Raw genomic sequence first — 23,663 nt, 5'->3', positions numbered from 1 at the left:
CCGTCCTCCTCCCTCCCTGTACGTGTTCCGTATAAGCCAAACATTCAAAAAGTCAGCATCAACATATTATCCCCTCCCAGACGTGGCCTGATCCAAAGGCCGAGGAAGTCAGTGGGAGTCTTTCCACTGACTTCAATAGGCTTTGGGTCAGAGCCATAGAGAAGAGTCCAGTGCTCCAAGGGTGAATGCAGCCAAGAGCAGCCTAGTCTCTCTGAAGCTATGTCCAAAGGTAGAAGAGAGCGGTGTCTAAGGTGCATGAGCTCCTGCCCAGCACTGGTCCCTCCCTCCCATCACAAGCATGAGTGCCAAACTGCATCTTTTCTACTGTCTCACGTCACTGGCTCCTGGTATATACCAAATGAAATGTGCGTTTCTAAGATTTTAGCAGCCAGCCCTCTGTAAAGTAGTTGAACATCTGATATTGCTGTTTCTCTTTCTTCCATGTCCTTTATTTCTTTCCATATCTGCTCCCAACTCTTTCCCCTCTGTCTTTTCCATTGTCAGTTTTACCTCTTATTAATGGATTTATTTCCCCCCTTCTTTCTGTACAGGCCAAATGTTCAGCCAGGCCTCAGGCTGTCGTCATGAACGTGGTGTAAATGCTTCAATAGCTAGGTGAATCGCTAGATGCGTTTGGGTGCGTTTTGGAGCTGCAGACGCCTGTGCATGCACTTCAGACAGGGGGATTTTCAAAAGAACTCAGTGGCTATGTCTGCACTGCAGCTGGAAAGTATCATTTCCACCTTGGGGAGAGGTACCCATGCTGGCTTTGATTGAGCTTGCATGTTAAAACTGGGGTGTAGCCGCAGCAGCACAGGCGGTGGCATGGGCTATCCACCTGTGCACAATCCCATCCGAGAACCTAGGTAAGTACTTGGGCGGCTACGTCTCTAGCTGCAGTGTAGTCATTCCCTTTGTTGGGCTAATTCTGTCCTCAATGGAAAAGCTCCCGTGATTTCGGTGGGAACAGTTTTAGGCCCACACTGAGAGCTTTGGAAAAGCCCGTCCTTCAAATCCTCACTCCGGTGTACGTACAAATGTTAGAATTTTCACCCACAAGCTCCATTTGTCCAGTGGCAGATCTCACGCACAAGGACTAGGATTGCTGGAAGTGCATGAAAAGGTTACTGCCCCTAGGACCTTGTAGTCATGTTTTCTGCATAAACCATGGCAAATATGGCACAGGTTGTCCACAGGTAAAAGTTTACAAGGTTTTAGGTGCTTCCATTTGCCTGGATTCTTGGCTAATCCCCCAAGTGTATTTATTGTTTAGGGTCTGTCTACACTGCAGTTAGACACCCACAGCTGGCCCGTGCCAGCTGACTCTAAGGGGCTGTTTAACTGTGGTGTAGACATTCTGGCCCAGGCTGCAGCCCGAGCTCTGGGATCCTCCCATTTCACAGGGCCCTAGAGCCTAGGGTCCAGCCCAAGCCTGGTTCAATGGGACTCAGGAGACTTGGGTTCAGTTCCTAGCTCTGCCACAGACTCCCTGCATGACCTTGGACAAATCACTTAAATCTCTCTGTGCCTCAGATTCCCGTCTGTAAAGTGGAAATATTAGTTCTTCCTTTGACTGTCTTGTCTATTTCGATTGTAAGCTCTTTGGGGGCAGGGACTGACTGTGTTTGTGCAATGCCTAGTACAATGGGGCCCTGATCTAGGCTGCTGCTGTGATGCAAAGAATAGTGATTGATAGTGAGGAGAGGGCAGGTGTGGTACAACCCTGAGGATTGCTTCAGGGTAAAGGAGAAGCATTGGAAATGGGAATGTATGGGGCCTGCAGGTTGCATTGTGGTAAGAGGTATGCACTGAGAACCCGTAGCCCTGCCGATTGAGTCAGGATGAGCACAGTTGCATTAGTAATGAAAGAAGTTGGGAGTGCTGCAGAGCATGGAGGGGTTGCAGTGGTAATAAGGAGAGAGCAGAGATGCTGCACCCTTGTGGGTTGCCTCAGGAGGTTTAATTGTAGATGCAAGTCTGGGCGGTCCATGAATTGGTAACTGGGGTGTGGGGCTCCGGAAGCAATGGAGACTGCACTGTGGCTTGTGAATCGCCATGGGGTAGAGGGATGCACTGCAGGCACGTGTGTGTGGTGGCGGAGGAGTAGGGCACGCATGCTGCAATGCTGTGGATTGCCTCTTGGTACTTAAGTTGCAGTGGTAAGGGGGAAAGGGTTAGGGTTGCCCCGAATCCCACACAGGAAGTGATTTGCGGGTATGGGTCAGGGAGGGTATTGTTATTGCTGCAGTTGGAGAGAGAGAGGGAACGTGAGAGCCCCATGGATTGCACACAGGAGAGGCACTGAGAATGGGGGGATAGCAGAGCAGAAGAGAGGATTTGCATCCAATGCATCGCCTCTGCAGACAGCGAGACAGCTCTGCGATCCAGCTGTCCCTTCCCATTAGGCCTCTGCAGCTCCTGCTCTCCACTGAAGAGAAATAGCTTGCAACATGCAGGCTGGTTGCTGGCGTCAGCCGTGGTCTGCTGTGCCCCATCTGAGGAGAGGTCAGGTGGTTCCTATTGAGTCAGCGGCTTGATCTCTCTCGTCTGTCTCCCTTCATGCCTCCTTTAATCAGCCTCACTGCAGCCTTGCTTTCCCTGTTGACAGCCTCCGGTTTCCATGCTGTGCCTGTGTGCTCGACCCGCTTCCCCCACCCCCACCCCCCGCCCGAGTCCCATCTCTCACTCTGCTTTCTAGGAAATGTGAGTCTGGAGTTCAGGGCTCAGTCTTTGAGCCTCGTTCCTCATCCGGCACCCCTGCCCCCTGTGACATGGTGCTACCATGAGGCATTTGGGCTGGGAATCGATGGGACAGCATGGTGAACTGGTTTTCTGTTTTGTAAGAGAATTTAGCTCTCGGGAAGGAATGTGCTGGATTCGCAGCCCTGGAGGCTGGAGCCCTCTCTCCCCAGGGCTGGCATTGGGCAAGGTTCTGCCATGGAGGGACCACCTACAGGGTTGATCCCTCACTGGCTCCTTGGCAACGCTGGTGAGATTGGCAACAACTCTACCCGTCGGTGTGGGGGTCTCCGTGGTGTAGGTCCCTCTCCACTGGGAACTCCGCCGAAACCCCAGGTCACTGAGCAGCCAACAGAAAATGACGTTTGGTCATTTAATGCACCAGACCAGATTCAGTCCAGTGACTCAGAGGAAAGTGATGAGGGGAGACAGCTTGGAAGCTTGTCTAGCTTTGGGTTTATTGGAGGGTGTGGAGGAGTGTGGAAATGGATGCAAACATCATAAAAGCAGTGTTATTCAGTGATCCAAGCCTCTGATCCACATCTGATCTGTAGGAGATTCAAAGCCAGCAAGCTAAGCAGCAGCATAATGCTCAAAGCACTGGCAGGTGAAGGAGGAAAAGGAGGCAAAGGAAGGTGGTTAGCAGAGCATCCAGTCTGATTAGAGACTGGACTACCCTCAGATATGATTTGCAAACCATCCAGTCTTTTCCACGGAGGGGTGGAGGGAATTCCCCCTCTTATGGTAACGGCCAGAAACTTGGGGGCCAGCGACTGATTGATGCGGATGGTTTGGCATCGTGCAAGAGAAGCATCAAAGTCTGCAAAATATAACGTGAAAAGCAAAGCAAAGGTTTTATTTGAAGGTGATGTGTGTTTCTTGCCAGTGAGGGCCTTCCGAGCTGAACATCTGTCTGTGGTTTGTGCGGGTATATGTGTACACACAGGGCTGCTTATCATGTGCAAGGGTGCAGCTTGGAACAAACTACCCCGAGGCATGATGCTAATCAGACCCAGCCGGCTCCTTCTCCTACTCCCTCAGACAGCTGTGTGCACTGCTGGAAGCTCCCAGCTGTAAATGCATCTGGATTTTCTGCTCTTGCTCTCCGATAGCCAGAGCGACTCCCTGGCTGGCAGCAAATAGAAATGCTTCATCTGCACTTGCTTATATTTCTATTTCTTAAAAGCATGTCGACAGGCTCCCATCCTGTGCCCAGAGCAGTATTGCCTAATGATCTGCTCCCCAGCTCAGGCAGGTGGATACCCATGTGTAAATCTAAAAGGGATCTCTGTAGTTTTCCAGAGTCAGATCCAAACCCTGCTCTTTCCGGGCATAATCCAGCCTCTAACTATTGGGGGTCAGGAGAGAACCTTCCCTGGGGGCAGATTATCCAATCGCCTCTAACCGCAGGGTTCTTCCTCGAGCAGCTGGTGCTTTGCATGGTCAGAGACAGGACACAGGATGAGATGCACCCCTGCTCTGATCCATTCTGGCACTTCCTATCTTCCTATCTCAAGCCTCAAGCCATTCCCTCCTCATCCCTTGCCCAAAGGGAAAAGGTGGGCTTCGCAGCATGTCCACAAGGATCAGGGGCCAGCAGCCATAGGGCCTTCAGGTAGAATGCCCTGCCAGCACCCCTGCTTATAGTCACTCAACCACCTGTGTTGCTCAGGGCACTGGCTCAGTCCAGTTGATGGTGAAGGGGCCGCCAATGGTAAATCACTCTGCCTTTCCCCAGGGAAATATGTTGATGGGTTTTTCCTCTCTGTCAAAATTGGTGGAACTTGGTGCTTATGAAAGTGATGGATGGGTAGCACTGGCTAGAGCCAGGGATTCAACCCATGCTGCTCTCACAGTGCACCTCAATCCACACCCACAGCTCACCTACTGGTCCTATCCTGGGTCCCACGCACGGCCAGTGCACCTGATCTGCAACCCCACGGCCATTCCAGTGCTGCATAGCCACATGGCTCTCCCTGTGCACCTCTGTACTCACTCACAGCACCCCTTGCTATTGCAGTGCTGGGTCCCACATACAACTCTGCCAATGCACTTCAGTCCTGACCTGCCGCCCCACAGCTCTCCCCAGGCTGAATATGCTCACAGCTTTGCCAGTGCACCTCAGCCCATGCCACGCCCACCTGCTGTTCCAGTTCAGAAGCCAGATTTCCCTCCCGCAGGGTACAAATAACTCCCGTTAACGTAAACAGGAATTCCCCATGCTATGGGCAACAACTGGGGCCCTGGGCCCCTCGCGTATCTGCACTGCATCTCCGGTTCCCCGCCCCCCAATCAAAGGCCTTCGCACAGCGCTTCTTCTCGAATATGAAATGATGTCTTTGACTCCACACTGGCAGCAACAGCTGCTTTCTAGGTCCCCCATCAACTGGCAGTGTCTGTCCCTAAGAGATGTGTCATCAGGTCCAGGTGGCTATGTGATGCTCTTATCCCATGTGCACACACCCGCATTTAAGCTCTTGGGCCCTAGTCCAAGCCCATAAAAGCTTGTGGGGGGTGGTTCCTATTGACGGCAGTGGACGTTGGTCAGGAACTTTGTGCCTCTCTAGATCCTAAGAGCATGTCTGGCTATCCTTCAAGCGTCCCTGATCCTTTCAGGCATGCTTTATCCTTCCCATGCGACCAGACTCTCTCCCCAGTTTAGCGGCAGCGCTTTGGATGTGACGATGTTGTGCTCTTGCCATGACGCGTCCATGGACGTGGATGGCACCTTGACAGGTGCTGCCCTGGAGACTGAGCTGTTAATCTGGAGTCTCCAAGCTGAGTTGGATGTGAGACCCTCTCACTCGACCAGCAAAGGAGAACCTCAGCGAAACAAACTAACTCTGGTCACAACACTGTGATGCCTCAGGCTGGTCCGGCATGATGACCAAGGGATCTCAGGGATGCTCTGTACTATGAGATCACACTATCACTGTAAGGATGGGTGGGAGCCTCATGCCAGCGACCAGTGCTGGGCAGGAGCTCATGCACCTTAGACACCGCTCTCTTCTACCTTTGGATATAGCTTCAGAGAGACTAGCCTGCTCTTGGCTGCATTCACCCTTGGCACATTGCAAATGCTCTGCCGAAACGCCTGCCTAACCACAAGCACCATGGGCAGCCCAGCACCAACTGCTGGGAAGCCCTTCCTGGAGACACCACTTCCGTCAGCAGGGGCCGGGGAACGGAGAGCCTCCCCGGTTGGCAGGGGCAGGAGAGAGGACTTTCCCTGCAGAATGGGAGCTTGGTGAGGGACATAAAAAGACAGCCAGAGTCTCAGATGACTTCAGCAGCCTGGGCGCTTAGCTTGGAGCTGGCTGGCTCAAGTATTTCCCAGTGTCTGTGGAGGGTACTTGGGAAGCTTGCTCCCAGCCCCACATCTTCACTGGCCTGTCGGCAGGGAAGGAGCTCCTATTTTTGAACGGCAATGGAATTCCTGTGGAGTTACACACTGCGTCCTTAGCAATACCCAGAGAATTCAGCATGATTTATGTTACAGCACGGGATATGTGCTGGCCTCAAAAACTACGCATGGGCTGGGGTGAAAAGATACTTTCCCATCTGATATCTGGAATGGGGAGAAGACTTAATGAGACCTAGAAATATGCAAATACGCTGCTCTGGATACCAGGGACTGCAGTGAAAGCTCACCCTGGGAGGCTGTTTTGTGCCCATGCCATCGACAGGGTCCTGAATCTTCCCATCATATAGTTTATTAGTTAAGCCTACTTATTCCCTCCTCCCTCCCAGAAAAGGGCTTCTGTAATGCCGACAGACCCCGGTCGTCAGCGGGCGGGATTGAACCTGCGGGCGGGATTGAACCTCTGACCTCTGGAGCTTAGTGCATGAGCCTCTACCACATGAGCTAAAAGTCAAGTGGCTGTTAGCTAAGGCTGTAGAGCAGACTCATTTTATCTCTCTCTAAGTGGCCTCGGTGCCACTAGATGGGACAGAACACCACACCCAGGGGGTGTGTGGGTTACACTTGCATTACAGATGCACCCTCCAGCTCCTAGAGCCTGCACTGACCAAACACAGCACCACACCCCTTCCCTTCTCCTGGCTACGCACAAACAACGCTCCCTCCCCTGCGGTGGAGAAGCCTAAGCAGATGAAAGCAGCAGCAGCCCTGTCCCTACAGGCTGTGGTGTTAACTCCCCCATAGAGCCACATGCCCGTGCATGGCACAGAGCAAGCAGAGTGACACCTCCATTCCTGCACGCTGTGAGGCCATTGCAGCTACAAAGGTGCAGAGCTGAATGCATGGCACAACACAATGAGAGTGGCACCTCTACCCCTGCAGGCTGCAGTGCCTTGTGCATGGCATAGCGTGAGGAGATGCGCACCTGTAGTGTGGGAGGATGTTTCATTTGCAAGACCACTACAGTCATATATGTTCTCTACCCCTGCTTACTAAATTCTCCTCCAGTTGATTTCATCAGGGTTGCACTGGGATAACCCAGGGGAGAGCTTGGCTGATGCTCACCAGTAGCCTGCATACTTGGATGAAGAAACACTTGTTTTGCTTCATTTGGAAAACCCGATGGCTCTTCCTTTTTCTCCTTCAGCCTGTGTTTTATTCCTCGTTGTTTTTGTACTCCTTACTCCTGGATGTCAGCTCACACCAGCCTGCCGGCCGTGTGTGTCGTCCAATTTGGAATCCTCCCATGTGGGGGAGCTGGGAAGTTATTTGGGGAATGGGGGAGGCTTGTAGCTTAACCAGTGTGTGGAGGCAGAGGGAGGTGGGAGGCTGATCCCCCCCATCCCTCAGGAGAAAATAACGGAACTGCCGAGGACGAGGGCTAGCATAACTTTGGCAGCTGAGCCAACGGCAGGCGGAGACGCCAGTTGCATGCTCATAGGGGAATTGAGGGAAATCAGAGAATTGTCCATTCCGGAGATGTTTTGGTCTCTCTAGCGTCTTTGGGGAGATTGGCGGGAAGATCTGTGTGCTTACGCTGCTTCTGTGGGAGAAATCAGGGACCATTCCTCTCTCTAGCCCATCACTCACCCCCTAACATGGCCCTGAACTGCACAAGTCTCTCGAGGGAGGAAATTATAGTTCCTCACAATTAAGGGTAGAAAAAAAAATGTTGCTGGTGTCAGGGGACCAGCAGGCGACGGCCAGAAAAACATCATGTCTCCAGAAGAGTGGCGTCAGGAATATCCCTCTGAACACTGCTGACGTCAGCCCCCGGAATCTGGATGGCTCGGGAGGGCTTGGGGCTGTTTTTCCAAGATATCACAGGTCAAGAAGCAATGTTATTTTTAAAACCTGGGTCCCCCGAGCAGCCCATGTGCATGAGGGAGCTTTTCTCCTACCTCCATTCCTGTTATGTTTGTGCTTCTGTTCCTTCTGAGTCATGCCACAGAAATGTCCTCCAGGTTTATTTATGGGCTCAGGAAGGGATTTTCTCCCCCCCTCCCAATGTGCTCTGTGTGTTTTTTGGTTGGTTGGTTGGTTGGTTTTTGTCTCCTTCCTCTGAAGCATCAGAGGTGGCCACCGCTAGAGATGGGACACTGGCCTGGGTCGGCTGGTGCTCTGAGGTGGCACTGAGCGTTCTCTCTCTCAGGTGCTTGGCTGGCTGGTTCTTGCTCCCGTGCCCTCACCATCTGTGAGGTCAGGAAGGAATTTCCTGCAGGTCAGATCGGCAGTGAGCTTGGGGGGGGTTTCACCTTCCTCTGCAGCCGGAGGTACGGGACATTTGTCAGGATCATGTGGGTACATCTCACCTAATCAATTGGCTGACATTGCAGGGGCCTCCGGCGTTGGTGCTTCTCGGTCCCTTCTGTTCTCAGCCTGTGTCACATAATAGTGTAGTCTCCAGAGGGTTTCAATACTTGGTCTAGTTGGTGTGGTGGTGTTTAGTGTGCGGGTGCCGGGTGCTGTTGATGGCCTGCATTATGCAGGAGGTCAGGTGGGATGATCTGGGAGTCCCCTTTCCTGATCGCTCCTGCCCTCGTGATGAGATGGTGTCATCATGGCGCATGCTGGGGACGGCCTGGCGAGGCAACGTAGGGGGATCAGATTGTCCTAACTTTGCTGCTCTCTGTGACTTACATGGTAGGGGAAGTGTTTTCTGGAAATGCTGCTTGTGTTGAGAAGTGGGGGAACTTGGTAAGAAATGGGGTCCTCTCAGCCCCACCCTGGAGCACAACCACTGGCTCCAGACAAGGTTTCCCAAAGTGACTAGTGATTTGGGGGTGACTCCGTTTTTGGGGCACCTGAGACACCGTCAAGGGGCTTGATTCTCAGAGGAAACAGACTCAGTGCTTTGTGAAAACAGGCACCTGGAGGTGGTTTCAGTTCGGGTACCCAAAAATGGACGTGCCTGATATCGCTAGTCGATACTGAAAATTTTGGCCATTTCAGAATCCAATTCAAAATGTCCTCTTTGGTTTTCCCGTGCCCCGTGGGCCTGCTTTTAGCCTGCTTCAGGGGCCTTGTTTCTCTCTTCCAATCTCTTTCTGCTCCCGCATTCTGCCAGCCACAGCCTCCTCTATGTCTCTCCATCCTCCCCCCGGGGGGGGGGGGGGAGCTTTCACTGCAGTCCCTGGCATCCAGAGTAGCATATTTGCATATTTCTAGGTCTCATTAAGTCTTCTCCCCATTCCAGATATCAGATGGGAAAGTATCTTTTCACCCCGGCCCATGCGTAGTTTTTTGGTCTCTCTGCCGTCACTGAATGCTGCAGCTTCTGTGAAAGCCGGTATATAAAGTACAGTTGCATTTTTTGTTTGCCTGCATGAATGGTTGAGGGGAAAGGGGGGGAGGGGAGTTCCCTTGGTATCTAGCTCCCAGTAGGGAGAAGTGGCTGCATTCTCTTCACAATATCTCCCTACCATATAACTTACAAGCTGCCAATTGCTACAGAAAGATCATGATAGCATGTGATAAATGAGGCCTTTTTCACCATTAATGATTTTATCAGCATTGTTCTGTATATTTATTCTCTAAAATGCTACATTCCCATGGTGGTGTGTTTTTTCTCCCAGAAATCTGTTGCTCCAGGTCACTCAGGGCCTGATCCAAAGACTTTCTAGTCAACGGGACTCTTTTTACTGACTTCAGTGGGTCGTGGATCAGACACTGTGTCCTTTGAGTGGACACAGAAAATATGTCCCTCTTATTTGCTGGGGCTGGCTATCACCATATTGAGGTGGCTAATGGGATTCCTGAATGCATGAGCAGTGAGAGCTTTGTGGCAGGGCAACAACTCACTGGCGCGGCGCCTCCTGCTGGTTGTCCAGAGAATTAGCTCTTCCAGCCCGGAGCACCCTCTGCAGGCCGGTGTCTCGCCTGCCGCTGGCCCCCGTGTCCTTCCCAGACCCCGGTGCCCTTTGCCCAGGGGTTCTGCCCACCGCAGTACTCCCTCACTCTGGGTGTCCCCTCCCAGGGGAACCCCCAACCCCCTATCCTCACCTTGCCTCAGTGACTACTGCCAGTCATCATCTAGCCCCCACTCCCTGGGGCAGACGGCAGTCTGTAAACCACTCATCATCGGCAAGGGGGGTTGGAGCAGCTGCCTCTGCCTTTATCTGGGCTGCCCCCTGCAGCCCTAGTATCCTTTTGTGGGCCCTTAGCTTGGCCTGCAGACTGGGGCTTTGCTAGACTGGAGCTCCCCCAGCTCCCTCTGCCCTTCCCCAGCACTGCTCCACCCTAGATACCCTTCTCAGCTTCCCCAGCAGCCAGGTCCTTCTCTCTCAATGAAGCTAGAGAGAGTCTCTCTCAGCCCTGGTCTACACTATGAGTTTAGGTCGAATTTAGCAGCGTTAGATCGATTTAACCCTGCACCCGTCCACACGACGAAGCCATTTTTGTCAACTTAAAGGGCTCTTAAAATCAATTTCTTGACTCCTCCCCGACGAGGGGATTAGCACTGAAATCGACCCTGCTGGGTCAAATTTGGAGTAGTATGGACGTAATTCGACGGTATTGGCCTCCGGGAGCTATCCCAGAGTGCTCCATTGTGACCACTCTGGACAGCACTCTCAACTCAGATGTACTGGCCAGGTAGACAGGAAAAGCCCCGCGAACGTTTGAATTTCATTTCCTGTTTGGCCAGCGTAGCGAGCTGATCAGCACAGGTGAACATGCAGAGCTCATCAGCGCAGGTGACCATGGAGTCCCAGAATCGCAAAAGACCTCCAGCATGGACTGAACGGGAGGTACTGCATCTGATCGCTGTATGGGGAGATGAATCCAAGGGCATGAAGGACAGAGGTTATAACAGGGACCCGCAGCAGTGCCGCATGAAGCCTACCAAAATACCAGAGGGGCAAACGGCCAGTCCGGGTCAGAGCCCCAGACTTGCCGCTTCTATGGTAAGCTACATGCCATTCTAGGGGGTGCCCTTACAACTACCCCACCCCTGTGCTTCCCTCCTCCCCCACCCTTCCTGGGCTACCTTGGCAGTTATCCCCCCATTTGTGTGACGAATTAATAAAGAATGCAAGAATTTGAAACAACAATGACTTTATTGCCTCTGCAAGTGGAGATCAAAGGGGGGAGGGGAGGGCGGTTGGCTTACAGGGAAGTAGAGTGAACCAAGGGGGCGGGTTTTCATCAAGGAGAAACAAACAGAACTTTCACACTGTAGCCTGGCCAGTCATGAAACTGGTTTTCAAAGCTTCTCCGATGCACAGCGTGCCCTGTTGTGCTCTTCTAACCGCCCTGGTGTCTGGCTGTGTGTAATCAGTGGCCAGGTGATTTGCCTCAACCTCCCACCCCACCATAAACGTCACCCCCTTACTCTCACAGATATTGTAGAGCACACAGCAAGCAGTAATAACGATGGGAATATTGGTTTCGCTGAGGTCTAACCGAGTCAATAAACTGCGCCAGCGCGCTTTTAAACGTCCAAAGGCACATTTTACCACCATTATGAACTGCTCCTTACTACTGTCCAGGCTTCATGAGCCATGGAAGCAAGGGGTAGGTGCGACCACGCAGTGCTGCTGACTGGGAGAGCAGCCTGAGGCAGAAGCCTCCAGCTGGCATGATATTCCAGGCAGGACTGAATCTCCATTAGACGAAACTTAAAGAAGAGAATGACCTGGAGTCATTCCCATTTTTGTTCACACGCCCCTGACCAACCTAACCGAGGTCGGCCAGGAGCACCCACGGGACGACAACGACGGCTAGCAGTCGTATTGTACCGTCTGCTGTCCGCATGTCAAGGCAAGGGGATGCTGCTGTGTAGCACTGCAGTACCACGTCTGCCAGCAGCACCCAGGAGACATACGGTGACAGTGAGCTGAGCGGGCTCCATGCTTGCCATGGTATGTCGTCTGCACAGGTAACCCAGGAAAAAAGGCGAGAAACGATTTTTTGCCGTTGCTTTCACGGAGGGAGGGAGGGGGGCCTGATGACATGTACCCAGAACCACCCGCGACAATGTTTTTGCCCCATCAGGCATTGGGAGCTCAACTCAAAATTCCAATGGGCGGCGGAGACTATGGGAACTGTGGGATAGCTACCACAGTGCAACACTCCGAAAGTCGATGCTAGCCTTGATACTATGGATGCACACTGCCGACTTAATGCGCTTAGTGGGGACACACACAATCAACTGTATCAAGTAGATTTCTAAAAAATCGACTTCTATTAAATCGACCTAATTTTGTAGTGTAGACATACCCTCAGTCTCTGGCCCTCAGCCCTCTTATAGGGCCAGCTGTGGCCTGACTGGGGCGTGGCCCCCACCTGTGGCTGCTTCCCCCAATCAGCCTAGCTTTTCCCCTGCCCCAGCCCTCTCCCAGGGCTGTTTTAAGCCTTTCAAGGCAGGAGCAGGGTGACCACCCTGCTACAAGCTTTAATACATGATGATAATGAATCCCTTGGACTGATGGCTAGCTTCGCTCAGGCACCCGCCCAACAGCAGCTGGAAGAGGGAGCTGCTCAAGTGTCATTGGCAGGTGCCTCACAGAGTCTGCCAAGGTAGCCAAGCTCTGGATGCCAGGAGCTGCATCCCAGGGTAGGATGGAGGAACAGAGAGGAGGCTGTTGCTAGCAGAATGCAGGAGCAGAAAGGGATTGGATTCTGAAATGGCCAAAACTTTCAGAAGTGACGCATGATTTCAGGCACCTCCATTTTTGGCTGCCCAAACTCTGAGGCCCTTGAGGTGTCTTGGCACGCCTGTATATGCATATCTCTTGGTCTGATTGATTCTTCTCCTCACTTCAGATATCAGGCGGGAACATATTGTTTCACCATGGCCCATGCTGTTCTTTGATCCCTCTGCCATCACTGAATGCTGCAAAGTGGAGGCAGGAGTCCGGTAGGAGCAGGGCAGGGCAGAGATCCAGGTACAGAGCTGGGAGGGGAGCAGGGAAGGGTCAGCATTGAAAGAAGGTGGGTGAGATATGAATGGAGGAACAGAGAGAGAGCAAGGATCTTACTTCAGGTCTGTTTCAGGGAGAGCTCGGCCCCTTGAGAAACCTGGGAGTGTCTCACTGAAACCAATACAGTTATAAGCACCTTTTTCTCCTTTTGGACGAACACCCTTTCTCTCCCTTGAGTTCCCCCTTCTCTCTTTCCTAGAGCAAGTCCCCTTCTCTTCCCCCACAGTGGGGGTGGTCTCTTCCTTTCTTCTCTCTCCCTGGAGTCACCCATTCATCTCTCCTCCCATTTCCTCTCCTCATTCTCTCCTTCCCCCTTTTCTCTCTTCCTGGGGGTCCCCGGGATTCCTGCTGCCCCAGGACAGGTATACCGTTACCTCGATATAACGCCACCTGATATAACACAAATTTGGATGTAACGTGGTAAAGCAGTGCTCCGGGGGGGCGGGGCTGCGCACTCCGGTGGATCAAAGCAAGTTCAATATAACGCGGTTTCACCTATAACACGGTAAGATTTTTTGGCTCCCGAGGACAGCGTTATATCGAGGTAGAGGTGTACCTTCTCTAAGAGCAGAATTCAGTCTTAACTAGGGAGAGACTATAAATAGCAAAAATTATTTATATTTGTTTGGTTGCATCTCTGCCCAAGCCCTTTAACTAACATGATACGACTCCGCATTAAGGTAACGAATTAACAGTCTGGTTGGACGTCTCCCTAAAACTGGCCAAGCCTTCCCAGACTTTCCCAGAATGCACTGGATCTCAAGGGATGGATTCTCTGGGGCTGCTTCTGCTCTGGTTGTTCCCAGGCCTCTCCCAGGGCCCTGTCCTACACCAGTTCAGCACAATCCTACTCCTTCCTGCTGCACTGAGATATCTGCTGACTGTCTCCCGTTCCCTGTCCCTGCAGGACGTACATGAGCGTGAAGGAGCTGAAGGAGGCACTGCAGCTGAACAGCACACACTTCCTCAACGTCTACTTTGCCAGCTCGGTGCGGGAGGAGCTGGCCGGTGCCGCCACCTGGCCATGGGATAAAGAGGCCCTCAGCCACCTGGGTAAGCCAGTCCTCTTATGTGACTCCCATGTGTCAGCTTCTCCCTCTGTGGCTGGTGCACAGGGGGCAGCTGCCTGCTACAACTCTCATAGGGCATGGGGAGGCAGGTGGGGCCAGTGATCTAATCCAAAGCCCAGTGGAGTCAGTGGCAAGACTCCGATTGACTTGAGTGGGCTCTGGATCAGACCCTGTGGCCTTCAGCATATGCAGTAGAGGCCTGTGTTTTGGAGCTAGGAGTCCTGCGTTCATCCCAACTAGGGGCTGTTATACTTGAGACGGCCAGCCCCTTGGGGTGGGGACGGAGCACAGGAAGAGCGCTTCCTTAGGACAGGTGCTCCTGTCCAGGGGAGCTGTGATTGGGGGTTCATCTGGAAAGGAGCAAGGGAATCTTAACATCAGGCCTGACTGTGGCCACACCAAGAGAGTCGGCGCGGACGTGCCAGAGAGGCTCAGAGTAAGAAGGTAAGTGATGTGGATCCATCCAAATTCACTGCCGTGAGCCCCAAGAGAAGCTTTGGAGAGAGATTCAGAAAAGTTCCTTTTTCTCGTTTTGAGAGTAGAGGGGCTACAATTCTGGCCAGAGTGGGGGGGGGGAGGGGGGATAGCAGGCAGGGCTGCCCTATGGGCTGTGCAGCTTCCAAGGGGGGTGCTTGTTCTCTCCCCTCCACAGCATGCTTCTGTCTAGCCCTACAGAGCCAGAACTCCCCCGCTGGGGTAGCACACAGAGAGAGGCAGCTGGGGCTGCAGTAGTAGCAACGCTGTGTTCACAGATTAGCTGTGTGTACAATTCGCAGGCTTCCTTTTGTGATTTCAAGAGAACTAAAAAAGAGATGTGAACACTTCCAGAGCAGGCCATCAGCACCAGGCATTAGCACCGACGGCTCCTCCTGGCAAACATCAGTACATATGCCAGATCTAGTCACTTTTTTAGATCCTGATCCAACACCCAGCGAAGTTAATGGAAAGATTCCCACTGCCTTCAGTAGGCTTGGGAACAGGCCCCTAAATCAGCCCCAATAAAAAGGTGTGAGCAGGAGGTGCTCCCCCAATGGGGCACAGACAGCTGCTGTTCAAACAGAACTGATGTGGTTCATGTTTCCTTCTCTTCTGCATGTCTTTTTCTTTTTCTCTTTCTTCTATTTCCCTCTTTTTCCCCCCTCCCTTCCCTCCCTCTCTCCGCTCTCAGACATTTCTGGCAGAGCCCTTTACTCTTTGCAGTCAAAACATCTTACTGAGCAACACTTAAGTAACTGGAAGTAATTGCTCCCGGCACCTGCATGCCAGACCTTGACCTTCTGCTTTCATAGCGTGGGATGTTCAAACCTTCAAATTCTAAACAGCCACTGGAGCGCTGTTTTAAAGTTATTTTTACCAGTTTCCTTTCTTCAGCATGCTGAATGCTCACAGTGCCGTGGATTTTGGGGCTGGCTTCTCAGCTGCAGAGTGCTCCACTCGCTTGTTGAGGAAGGCAGATCTCTGTGGAATCCATTCCTTTGGTTATCAAGAATCATTTTCAAGGCTCAGCCACTTGTGACTGACACTTATTTTCCTACAACCAGCTCCTCAGTCATACTCCTTCTCTTCAACCCCCTCTGACTGTCCATGTGTATCCCCTATCCCCTCCCTTCATCACCAGGCCTTTCCCGGCTCCTTTCCAGTGCATACCTCTGATTCTGTGTTCACTAAGAGGCGTGCAGAAGGCAGCGGGGTAGTCTGATGTCTCAAAGCCTTGCATTTACCTCTGGGATCATCCAGCCTGAAATCGTAAGCAGAGCTAGGCACCTGCTGCAACATTTGAGTCAAGTGCTTCAACTAAAGGTGGTGGGTGGTGGGGGTTAGCTTGGCATTAGAGACAGAGCTGGGAAGTTTGAATCTGGATCTGAACTTTGCCAAAACTCAGGCATGGATTGAAGGCTTTGGTTCAAGCCCGTCTCTTCTTTTGTGAAGGAGGGTGACAGCTTTGCATTCAATCAATAGGTGTTTCCACCACACAGACCTCACTTCACACATTGTAGCATGCATACCTGTCTCAGTTCTGAAGAGGCCTAAGAACAAGCAGACTTCAAAAAACAAAGCTTTTGACAAAGATCCAGATCCTCAAAGGAGCCTAATGCCCATTGGTTTTAATGGGAGTTAGGCACCTAAATACCTTGAGAATCTGGATCAAAGTCCCCCACATGAGGCTATTAAAGAAAATAAATAAACATGAAGTGAGAGGCAAAGTATTGTAATGGATCAGAAGCTGGTTAAGAGATACCAGAGGGGTAGCCGGGTTAGTCTGATTCCATAAAAACAATGAGGAGTCCGGTGGCACCTTAAAGACTAACAGATTTATTTGGGCATAAGCTTTTGTGGGTTAAAAAAAACACTTCTCCATGCATCTGAAGAAGTGGGTTTTTTTACCCACAAAAGCTTATGCCCAAATAAATCTGTTAGCCTTAAGGTGCTACTGGACTCCTCGTTGGTTAAGAGATAGAGAACTGAGTAGGGATAAATGGTCAACTTTTAACATGGCAGAAGAGTGATTGTGTGGGATGGCCAAAAGTTCTGGTGATATTTTATGTATTTACTAATATTCTAGAAAAGGGGTAAGCAATGAGGGGTCAAAATTTGCAGATGACACACAATTATTTAACTCAGTCAAGAGTGGAGAAGACTGTGCATCTTCAGAGGGACGAAACCAAGACAGTTGAGTGGATAACATGACAGCAGATGAAATTCACTTCTGACAAGTGCATGGTAATGCGCATTGGAAGGAATACACTGAACTACTAGACCTTCCACTCAGGAAGAAGCCCACAACAACTCAATAAAAACCTCTGCGCAATGCACAGCAGTGATTGAAACCACAAACAAAAAGTTGAGGTGAATATAAGTGATGAGATAGAGAACAATGCCAGTTTATCCTTCAGTGAGAAGCCATCACCTGGAATATTACTGTGTTTAGTTCTGATCATACTGGGGGCGCTGGGACCAATACCACCCTTCAGAGTCTGTCCACTTTGCCAGGCAGTCGCCACCTACTTCCCCTTGGAGGGAACCACTGACAGGAGGAGTACTACGCTCCGGTTACAGCTGTTACACCAGAACTAGCTAGACTACCATTGTCATCGCCGGATGAAATGGTGACTTTGACATACCCTTCCCCCCCAGATGACTTCAAGCAGTTCCAAGATCTTCTGCGTCATCTCAAGTGAACTTCAGTTCCCACTAGAGGAAATCCAGGACTCCCAACACAAGCTCTTGGACATCCTCCACACCTTGGGACCTATGAGAATAGCCCTCCCTGCCAATGAAGCCATACTGGAACTGTGTAGGACAGTGTGGCACACCCCCGCCACCTGTGCTCCTACCCCCAAAGGGGCAGAGAGACACTGTTATGTGCCAGCTAAGAGCTCAGAATTTTTATGCTTGCACCCAGCTCCCAATTCGCAGGTGGTTGAGGTTGCTTCGGAAAGATCCACCTTTGTTGTCTTCAAGCATGACTACAGTTGGTATACTCACCAAGCCGTCATTCTGTTCACGGTTCTGTTCACCTTCTGTTCACGGTTCCTGCCAAGGTACTATCTTCGTTCCTACGTTGGACAAATCCTTCCCACGTATGCATGGGAGTCCACTTTATCCCCTCTTCTCTGGACAAAACTATAATTACGTCCCTAATAGACTGAGGAGCCCTTATGGACAACCGCATGACACAAGGAAGTCCAGAATGCATATTGATGTCCTGGAACTTTGATCAGTACAAAAGGCATGCAAGTTCCTTCTTCCATTCATCCACTGTCACCATGTCCTGATAATGTCAAACAACACTACGACCATATTCTACATCAACAAGCAATGGGGAGGAAAGTCTGTCTCCCTGTGCGCAGAAGCAGTCAACTTCTGCAACCGGTGCATCACTAATCAGATCACCCTATCTGCAGCCTACCTTCTGGGGAAGCAGAATGTGCTTGCAGACTCCCTCCAGCAGATGCTTTGGGATCAACAATGAGTGAGAACTCCACGAGAGGGTGCTACATGACTTTTCACGCAATGGGAAATCCCAACCAGAGATCTGTTCACTTCTCAAACCAACAGCAAGTGTGACACGTATTGCTCCAGAGGAGCTCTAGGTTATCACTCCCAGGGTGATGCTCTCCTTCTCTCCTGGTCAGACCAGCTCAACTATGCTACCACTCTTGTCACAGGTGCTGCACAAGATCCGACAAGACAAGGCAACTGTCATCCTCATCGCCCCATTCTGGCCCAAACAGTTTGGTTCTCCAGCCTCCTGCACACATGTTGTCTCATCTGCCGATTGCCATCCTGACCTTTCCAGAGCTCCTGACCCAGTGCAACAGCAAGATCAAATACCCCAATCCATGACTGCTTCACCTCAGGGCATGGTATTTGGATGGGCATCATCCCTAGAACGTCCATGCTCCTCAGCCATGCAGGATATCCTTTCTATTAGCAGAAAGGACTCTACTAGAAAATGTTACCTGGCTAAATGGAAATGCTTCTGCACTTGGACACAGCTAAGAGGCATTATGTTAGAAGCCGCAGACATTCCCTTCATTTTGGACTACAACCTGTCTTTAAAGACATGGGGTCTCTCCCTCAGCTCCCTGCAAGTCCACATAGCAGTGATCAGTGCATTCCGTCCTCCTACTGAGGGCTACTCCAGTTTTGCACACCCTCTAACCAACCAAGTCTGGAAAGACCTTGTAAGAACCTTTCCACTTCCTCAAAAGATCCCGCCCCAGTGGGACCAGTTCTTGTTCTCTCAGCACTAACAAGTCTCCCCCTTTGAGCCTTTAGCTACTTGCTCCATGGCCCTTCTCTCCATGAAGGTCGCCTTCCTTGTAGCCATCGCTTCAGCAAAAAGCGGAGAACTTGGAACAAGGGTGGCAGATCCTCCATTCACTGTGTTCCACAAAGATAAAGTTTCCTTACATTTATACCCCAAAGTAGTTTAGGAGATTCACAGTAATCAATCCATTCACTTACTTGTATTCTTCCTGAAACCACACGCGTCTGTGGAACGTAGACTCCGCTCCCCCGATGTGTGACGAGCTTTGGCCTTTTCCCTACAGAGAACAAGACCAATCAGGAAGTCCCCAAGATGGTTTATCGCGATAGCAGAGAAAGTCAGTGAGCACGCTACCTCCTCCCAGAGAATTTCTAAATGGCTACCCAGCTGCGTTCTACTCGGCTATCAGCTCTCAAACCTCCCGCTCCCTACAGGGGTACAAACTCACTCCAGTAGAGGGCAAGCAATGACCAGGTTGTCTCTTCACGATGTAAACCCCCTAGACATCTGTAAAGCAGTCACATGGAGTTCCATCCACACATTTTCAAAACATTATGCCCTGGTGCAGGACTCAACTGCTGATGCCTCCTTTGGAATGGCAGTGCTCCACTCAACCCTACTGTCCTCATCCTCGCACCCTCATCTTGCTTACATACTGCTTGTCAGTCACCCACAGTGGAATACAATAGGGACCATCACTCAAAGAAGAAGAGGAGGTCACTTACCTGTAAATTGAAGTTCTTCGAGATGCATGGTCCCTCTCTGTATTCCACTACCCACTCTCCTTCCCCTCTGCTTTGGATCTCCTCTTGATTCAGGGCAGAGAAGGAACTGAAGAGTTGGTTGGTCCACCCCACCCTTTATCACCTCGGTCAAAAGGACGAGGTGAGCCAGGGCACATGCATGGACCAGCAGATGTCGCTTTCAAAATTCTTTGACTCTAGATGCATAGCACGCATGGCTAATGCACAGTGGAATACAATAGGAACCACCCATCTCGAAGAACCTCCAGTCACAAATAAGTTACCTCCTTTTAGTCCAGGACATCACTACAGGGCATAGTAAACTTGTTTGAGTGCCTTAGCGTAGCATGTTTCCTATAATGTAAACTTAACTTTGAATTTCCTGGGTTTATAATGTTTGGTTTTGGGATAATTACAGCATCCCCGTAATTTCTTTTTCCTTTATTTTTTTTTTTACTCTCAAGTTACTACTAGTTACTTTCAACCTTACATCCATCCAGAAGGCAACAAATTTAAAACTAATGAAAATAAATACTTTTTATATTTACATAATTAACCATTGGAACTCACAGCCACAAGCTATAAAGGCCGAGAGCTCAGCACAGAATGATTCAAGAGGGGGTCAGAGGTTCTTGTGGCTAGTAAGGCTATCCACAATTATTCAGCCTGCTTGCTTCAGGATAGAAGCCAGTCGATTAAGGCCCTAGGATTTGGAAAAAGTTTCCTTTTGAGCACGTTAGTGCAGTGATGATCCATTCTGGAGCCTTGACACCTGTCTCTAAATCAGGCCTGGGTGAGGAGGGAGTGTTACATGGGTGGCACTCCACTGGCTGAGAGTAGTAAAGTCCCTGGGTCTATAAGTTCTAGGGAGAGTAGAGAAGGAGCAGCTGGCTCCCTCCCTCCGCCTCCTGCTGTGGGTTTTGTCTGGGTCTTTGCTCTGGCTCCTCTCGCCCCCTCACCCAATCTGAGAGCAGCCCCTCCCCTCCAAATGCAGAGCGCTTAGCTCCAGGGCCCAGGGAGTGGGCACAAGGAGAGTGGCAGGAGACTCCCCACCACCTGCCAGCAGCCTGCAGACCTTGTCTCCCTCGCATCTCCAGGCCCCGGCCCAGCCCACACCCCAGCACTACCTCCATCCCCTGGCCCAGCCCCCACCTCAGCAGCACCACCTTCTCCCTATCATCCCCAACCCCCAGCTCTGCTGTACCTCCCTCGCCCGGCACTCCCAGCCCCCACCCCACCAGCCCAACCCACACCCCAGCTGTACCATCTTCCCTCAGCATCCCCAGTCCCCACCTCACCAGCCCATCCCCCACTCCAGCTGTACCATCTTCCCTCAACACCCCCAGTCCAACTCCCACCCTAGCTGTACCACCGCCCCCATCGTTCCTCACCCCACCAGCCCATCCTGCACCCCAGCTGTACCACCCTCGCCCAGCACCCCCAGTCCCCACCCCATCAGCTCATCCCCCACCCCAGCTGTACCCCATCTTCCCTCAGCACCCCCAGTCCAACTCCTCCTGTCTGAACCACTCCCCATAACACCTCACCCCACCAGCCCATCCCCCACTCCAGCTGTCCCACCCTTGCCCAGCACCCCCAATCCCCACCCCACTAGCCCATCCACCACCCTAGCTGAACCACCCTCCCCGGCATCCCCAGCCGCCACCCCAGCATCCCTGGCTCAATGCCCCCCACAAACTGCCCGCCTACTGTTTGGATATGTGCCATACAAAATGGCCAAAACCCACGTCTCGTGACCCAAGTCTCACAATCCTTTGCACCTTTGATTGGGTGGGTTGCAGTTTGATTTTTTTGACCATCGTGTGAGTCACAGACCAATGACGGTTGGGAACCAGAGCTCTACAGCATCTGTCACTGGTCACGGTGAGAGGCAGGAGACTGGCCTTGGGCTGGAGACCTCTGTGGGAAGCCCAGGTGCTACAGAAGTGGTGTTGGTGACTCAGGTCTGTCTTCCCTTGGAGTCAGTACAGCAAAGCTCCAACACGGTGGTTGGAGGCACTGGCCTCCTGGAGGTGCGAATTGTTGGATGCTACATAACAATGGAGTCCTGGAGCACTGGGGACCTCCTTGTGCTTTTCCCCAGGAGTCAGGATGTGAGTGAGCATCTGTGGCAAACCCCAACTCGATGGGTTATGCTCTTCCCTGAAATCCCCTCTGCAGTCTCTAGGCAGTGGAGGTTATTCTTCATGCCCCGCTCCCTCCCCAAAGGCAGGGCCATTTTGTTTCTCTGGGATTCTGGCTGGGAGAGGCTGGGGCCAGCCCCCCTTTTCCCCTCACACTGAGGGAGAGCTGGAGACAGCAGGCTCTCCTTTCCCTCTCTACCTCCCAGGACAGGGAGGTGGATCCAGGGAGACAAAAGGAGGAAGAAAGGGGACTCCCAAGTGGGCAGACCTCGGTGAGTTCCCTGGCTCAGCACTGGTAACTGGCTGGCCTGATATCAGGGCACAGGGCCTTTGGGAGGTCACTAGTCCACCCAGATTAGCATATGGGCTACTGTCGATGCAAAGGCCTTTGTTACAGTTATTGACTGGACACCTCTAGCTTGCTGAGCAATCTTGAGGCTCAGACCTTAGTGAGTTTGTCTCAGCACCCATAGCTAGCAGGTCTGGTCTCCTGGGACAGGCTGCCATAGGTCACTGGCTCAGCTTCTCCAGCTTGCTGGGGTAATTTTGAGGCACAGCATTGTGTGACGTCTCTGGTTCCCCATCTCTAGCTTGCTGGGCTAATGCGATTTTGGGATGCGTTAGGCGAGGTATTTCTAGTAGGGACAGGGAGGTGCTGCTTCCGTTATACAAGGCGCTGGTGAGACCTCATTTGGAGTACTGTGTGCAGTTCTGGTCTCCTATGTTTAAAAAGGATGAACTCAAACTGGAACGGGTACAGAGAAGGGCCACTAGGATGATCCGAGGAATGGAAAACCTTTCCTATGAAAGGAGACTCGAGGAGCTCGGTTTGTTTAGCCTAACCAAAAGAAGGCTGAGGGGGGATATGATTGCTCTCTTTAAATATATCAAAGGGATTAATACCAAGGAGGGAGAGGAATTATTTCAGCTCAGTAGTAATGTGGACACGAGAACGAATGGATATAAACTGGCAGTGGGGAAGTTTAGGCTTGAAATTAGAAGAAGGTTTCTAACCGTCAGAGGGGTGAAATTTTGGAACAGCCTTCCGAGGGAAACGGTGGGGGCGAAAGACCTTTCTGGCTTCAAGATTAGGCTTGATAAGTTTATGGAGGGAATGGTTTGAAGGGATAACGTGGTTTTAGTCAATTAGGCATTAGCGTGCCATCGCGGGTAAAATGAGGGTCCGGCTGTAGAATCTTGCCTGTATGCTCGGGGTACTGCTGATCGCCATATTTGGGGTCGGGAAGGAATTTTCCTCCAGGGTAAATTGGCAGAGGCCCTGGAGGTTTTTCGCCTTCCTCCGCAGCATAGGGCAGGGGTCGCAGGCTGGAAGATTCTGTTGCGGGTGGGTCAGCTTTTGTGGCCTGCATCATGCGGGAGGTCAGACTAGATGACCATATTGGTCCCTTCTGACCTTAAAGTCTATGAGTCTATGAGTCAAGGCACAGGCCTGGGGGAAATGACTGGAACACCACCTCTATCTTGCTAGTCTGACGTGAAAGCACAGGCCTCTGGGACATCACTGGCATCTCTATCTTTTTGGGCTTCTGTGTGAGGCCCCTGGCTTGCTGGGATGATGCAAAGGCACAAGACTCTGGGAGATTAGGGTTAGCTCGCTCATCTGATGTCAAGGGCTCTTGTGAGCTCACTCGCTGAGCACCTCTAGCCCGCAGGCCTGATATGAGGATTTCATTTAAAGCCAATTGAAATCTGTGCCAACAGGATTGCATAAAATGGAGGTGGGAGAAGGGAGAGACAGCAGTGAAAGGAGGGAGTGGGGGGAAGGCAAGGCGGGGGGAGCGGTTCTGCTGCAGTAGATTTCTATCCTTCCAGCAGCAGCAGATTTTGA

The 23,663-nt window shown here is 51.6% G+C and overlaps 1 protein-coding gene across 1 annotated transcript in view; it reads left to right on the top strand.

The window, feature by feature from the left end:
• Nucleotides 1–23,663, top strand: part of PAPPA2 (pappalysin 2) — a 167,144-nt gene that overhangs the window by 35,366 nt on the left and 108,115 nt on the right. Inside the window, exon 3 of the mRNA XM_065409588.1 lies at nucleotides 13,991–14,136. Within this exon, the coding sequence (XP_065265660.1) occupies nucleotides 13,991–14,136 (146 nt within the window). The remainder of the gene's footprint in view (nucleotides 1–13,990; nucleotides 14,137–23,663) is intronic.

The sequence above is a fragment of the Emys orbicularis genome, chromosome 8, assembly GCF_028017835.1.
Source record: "Emys orbicularis isolate rEmyOrb1 chromosome 8, rEmyOrb1.hap1, whole genome shotgun sequence".
Lineage (NCBI taxonomy): Eukaryota > Metazoa > Chordata > Testudines > Emydidae > Emys > Emys orbicularis.
The sequence above is the reverse complement of the archived record's forward strand: the minus strand, read 5'-3'. Positions and strand labels throughout refer to the sequence as shown.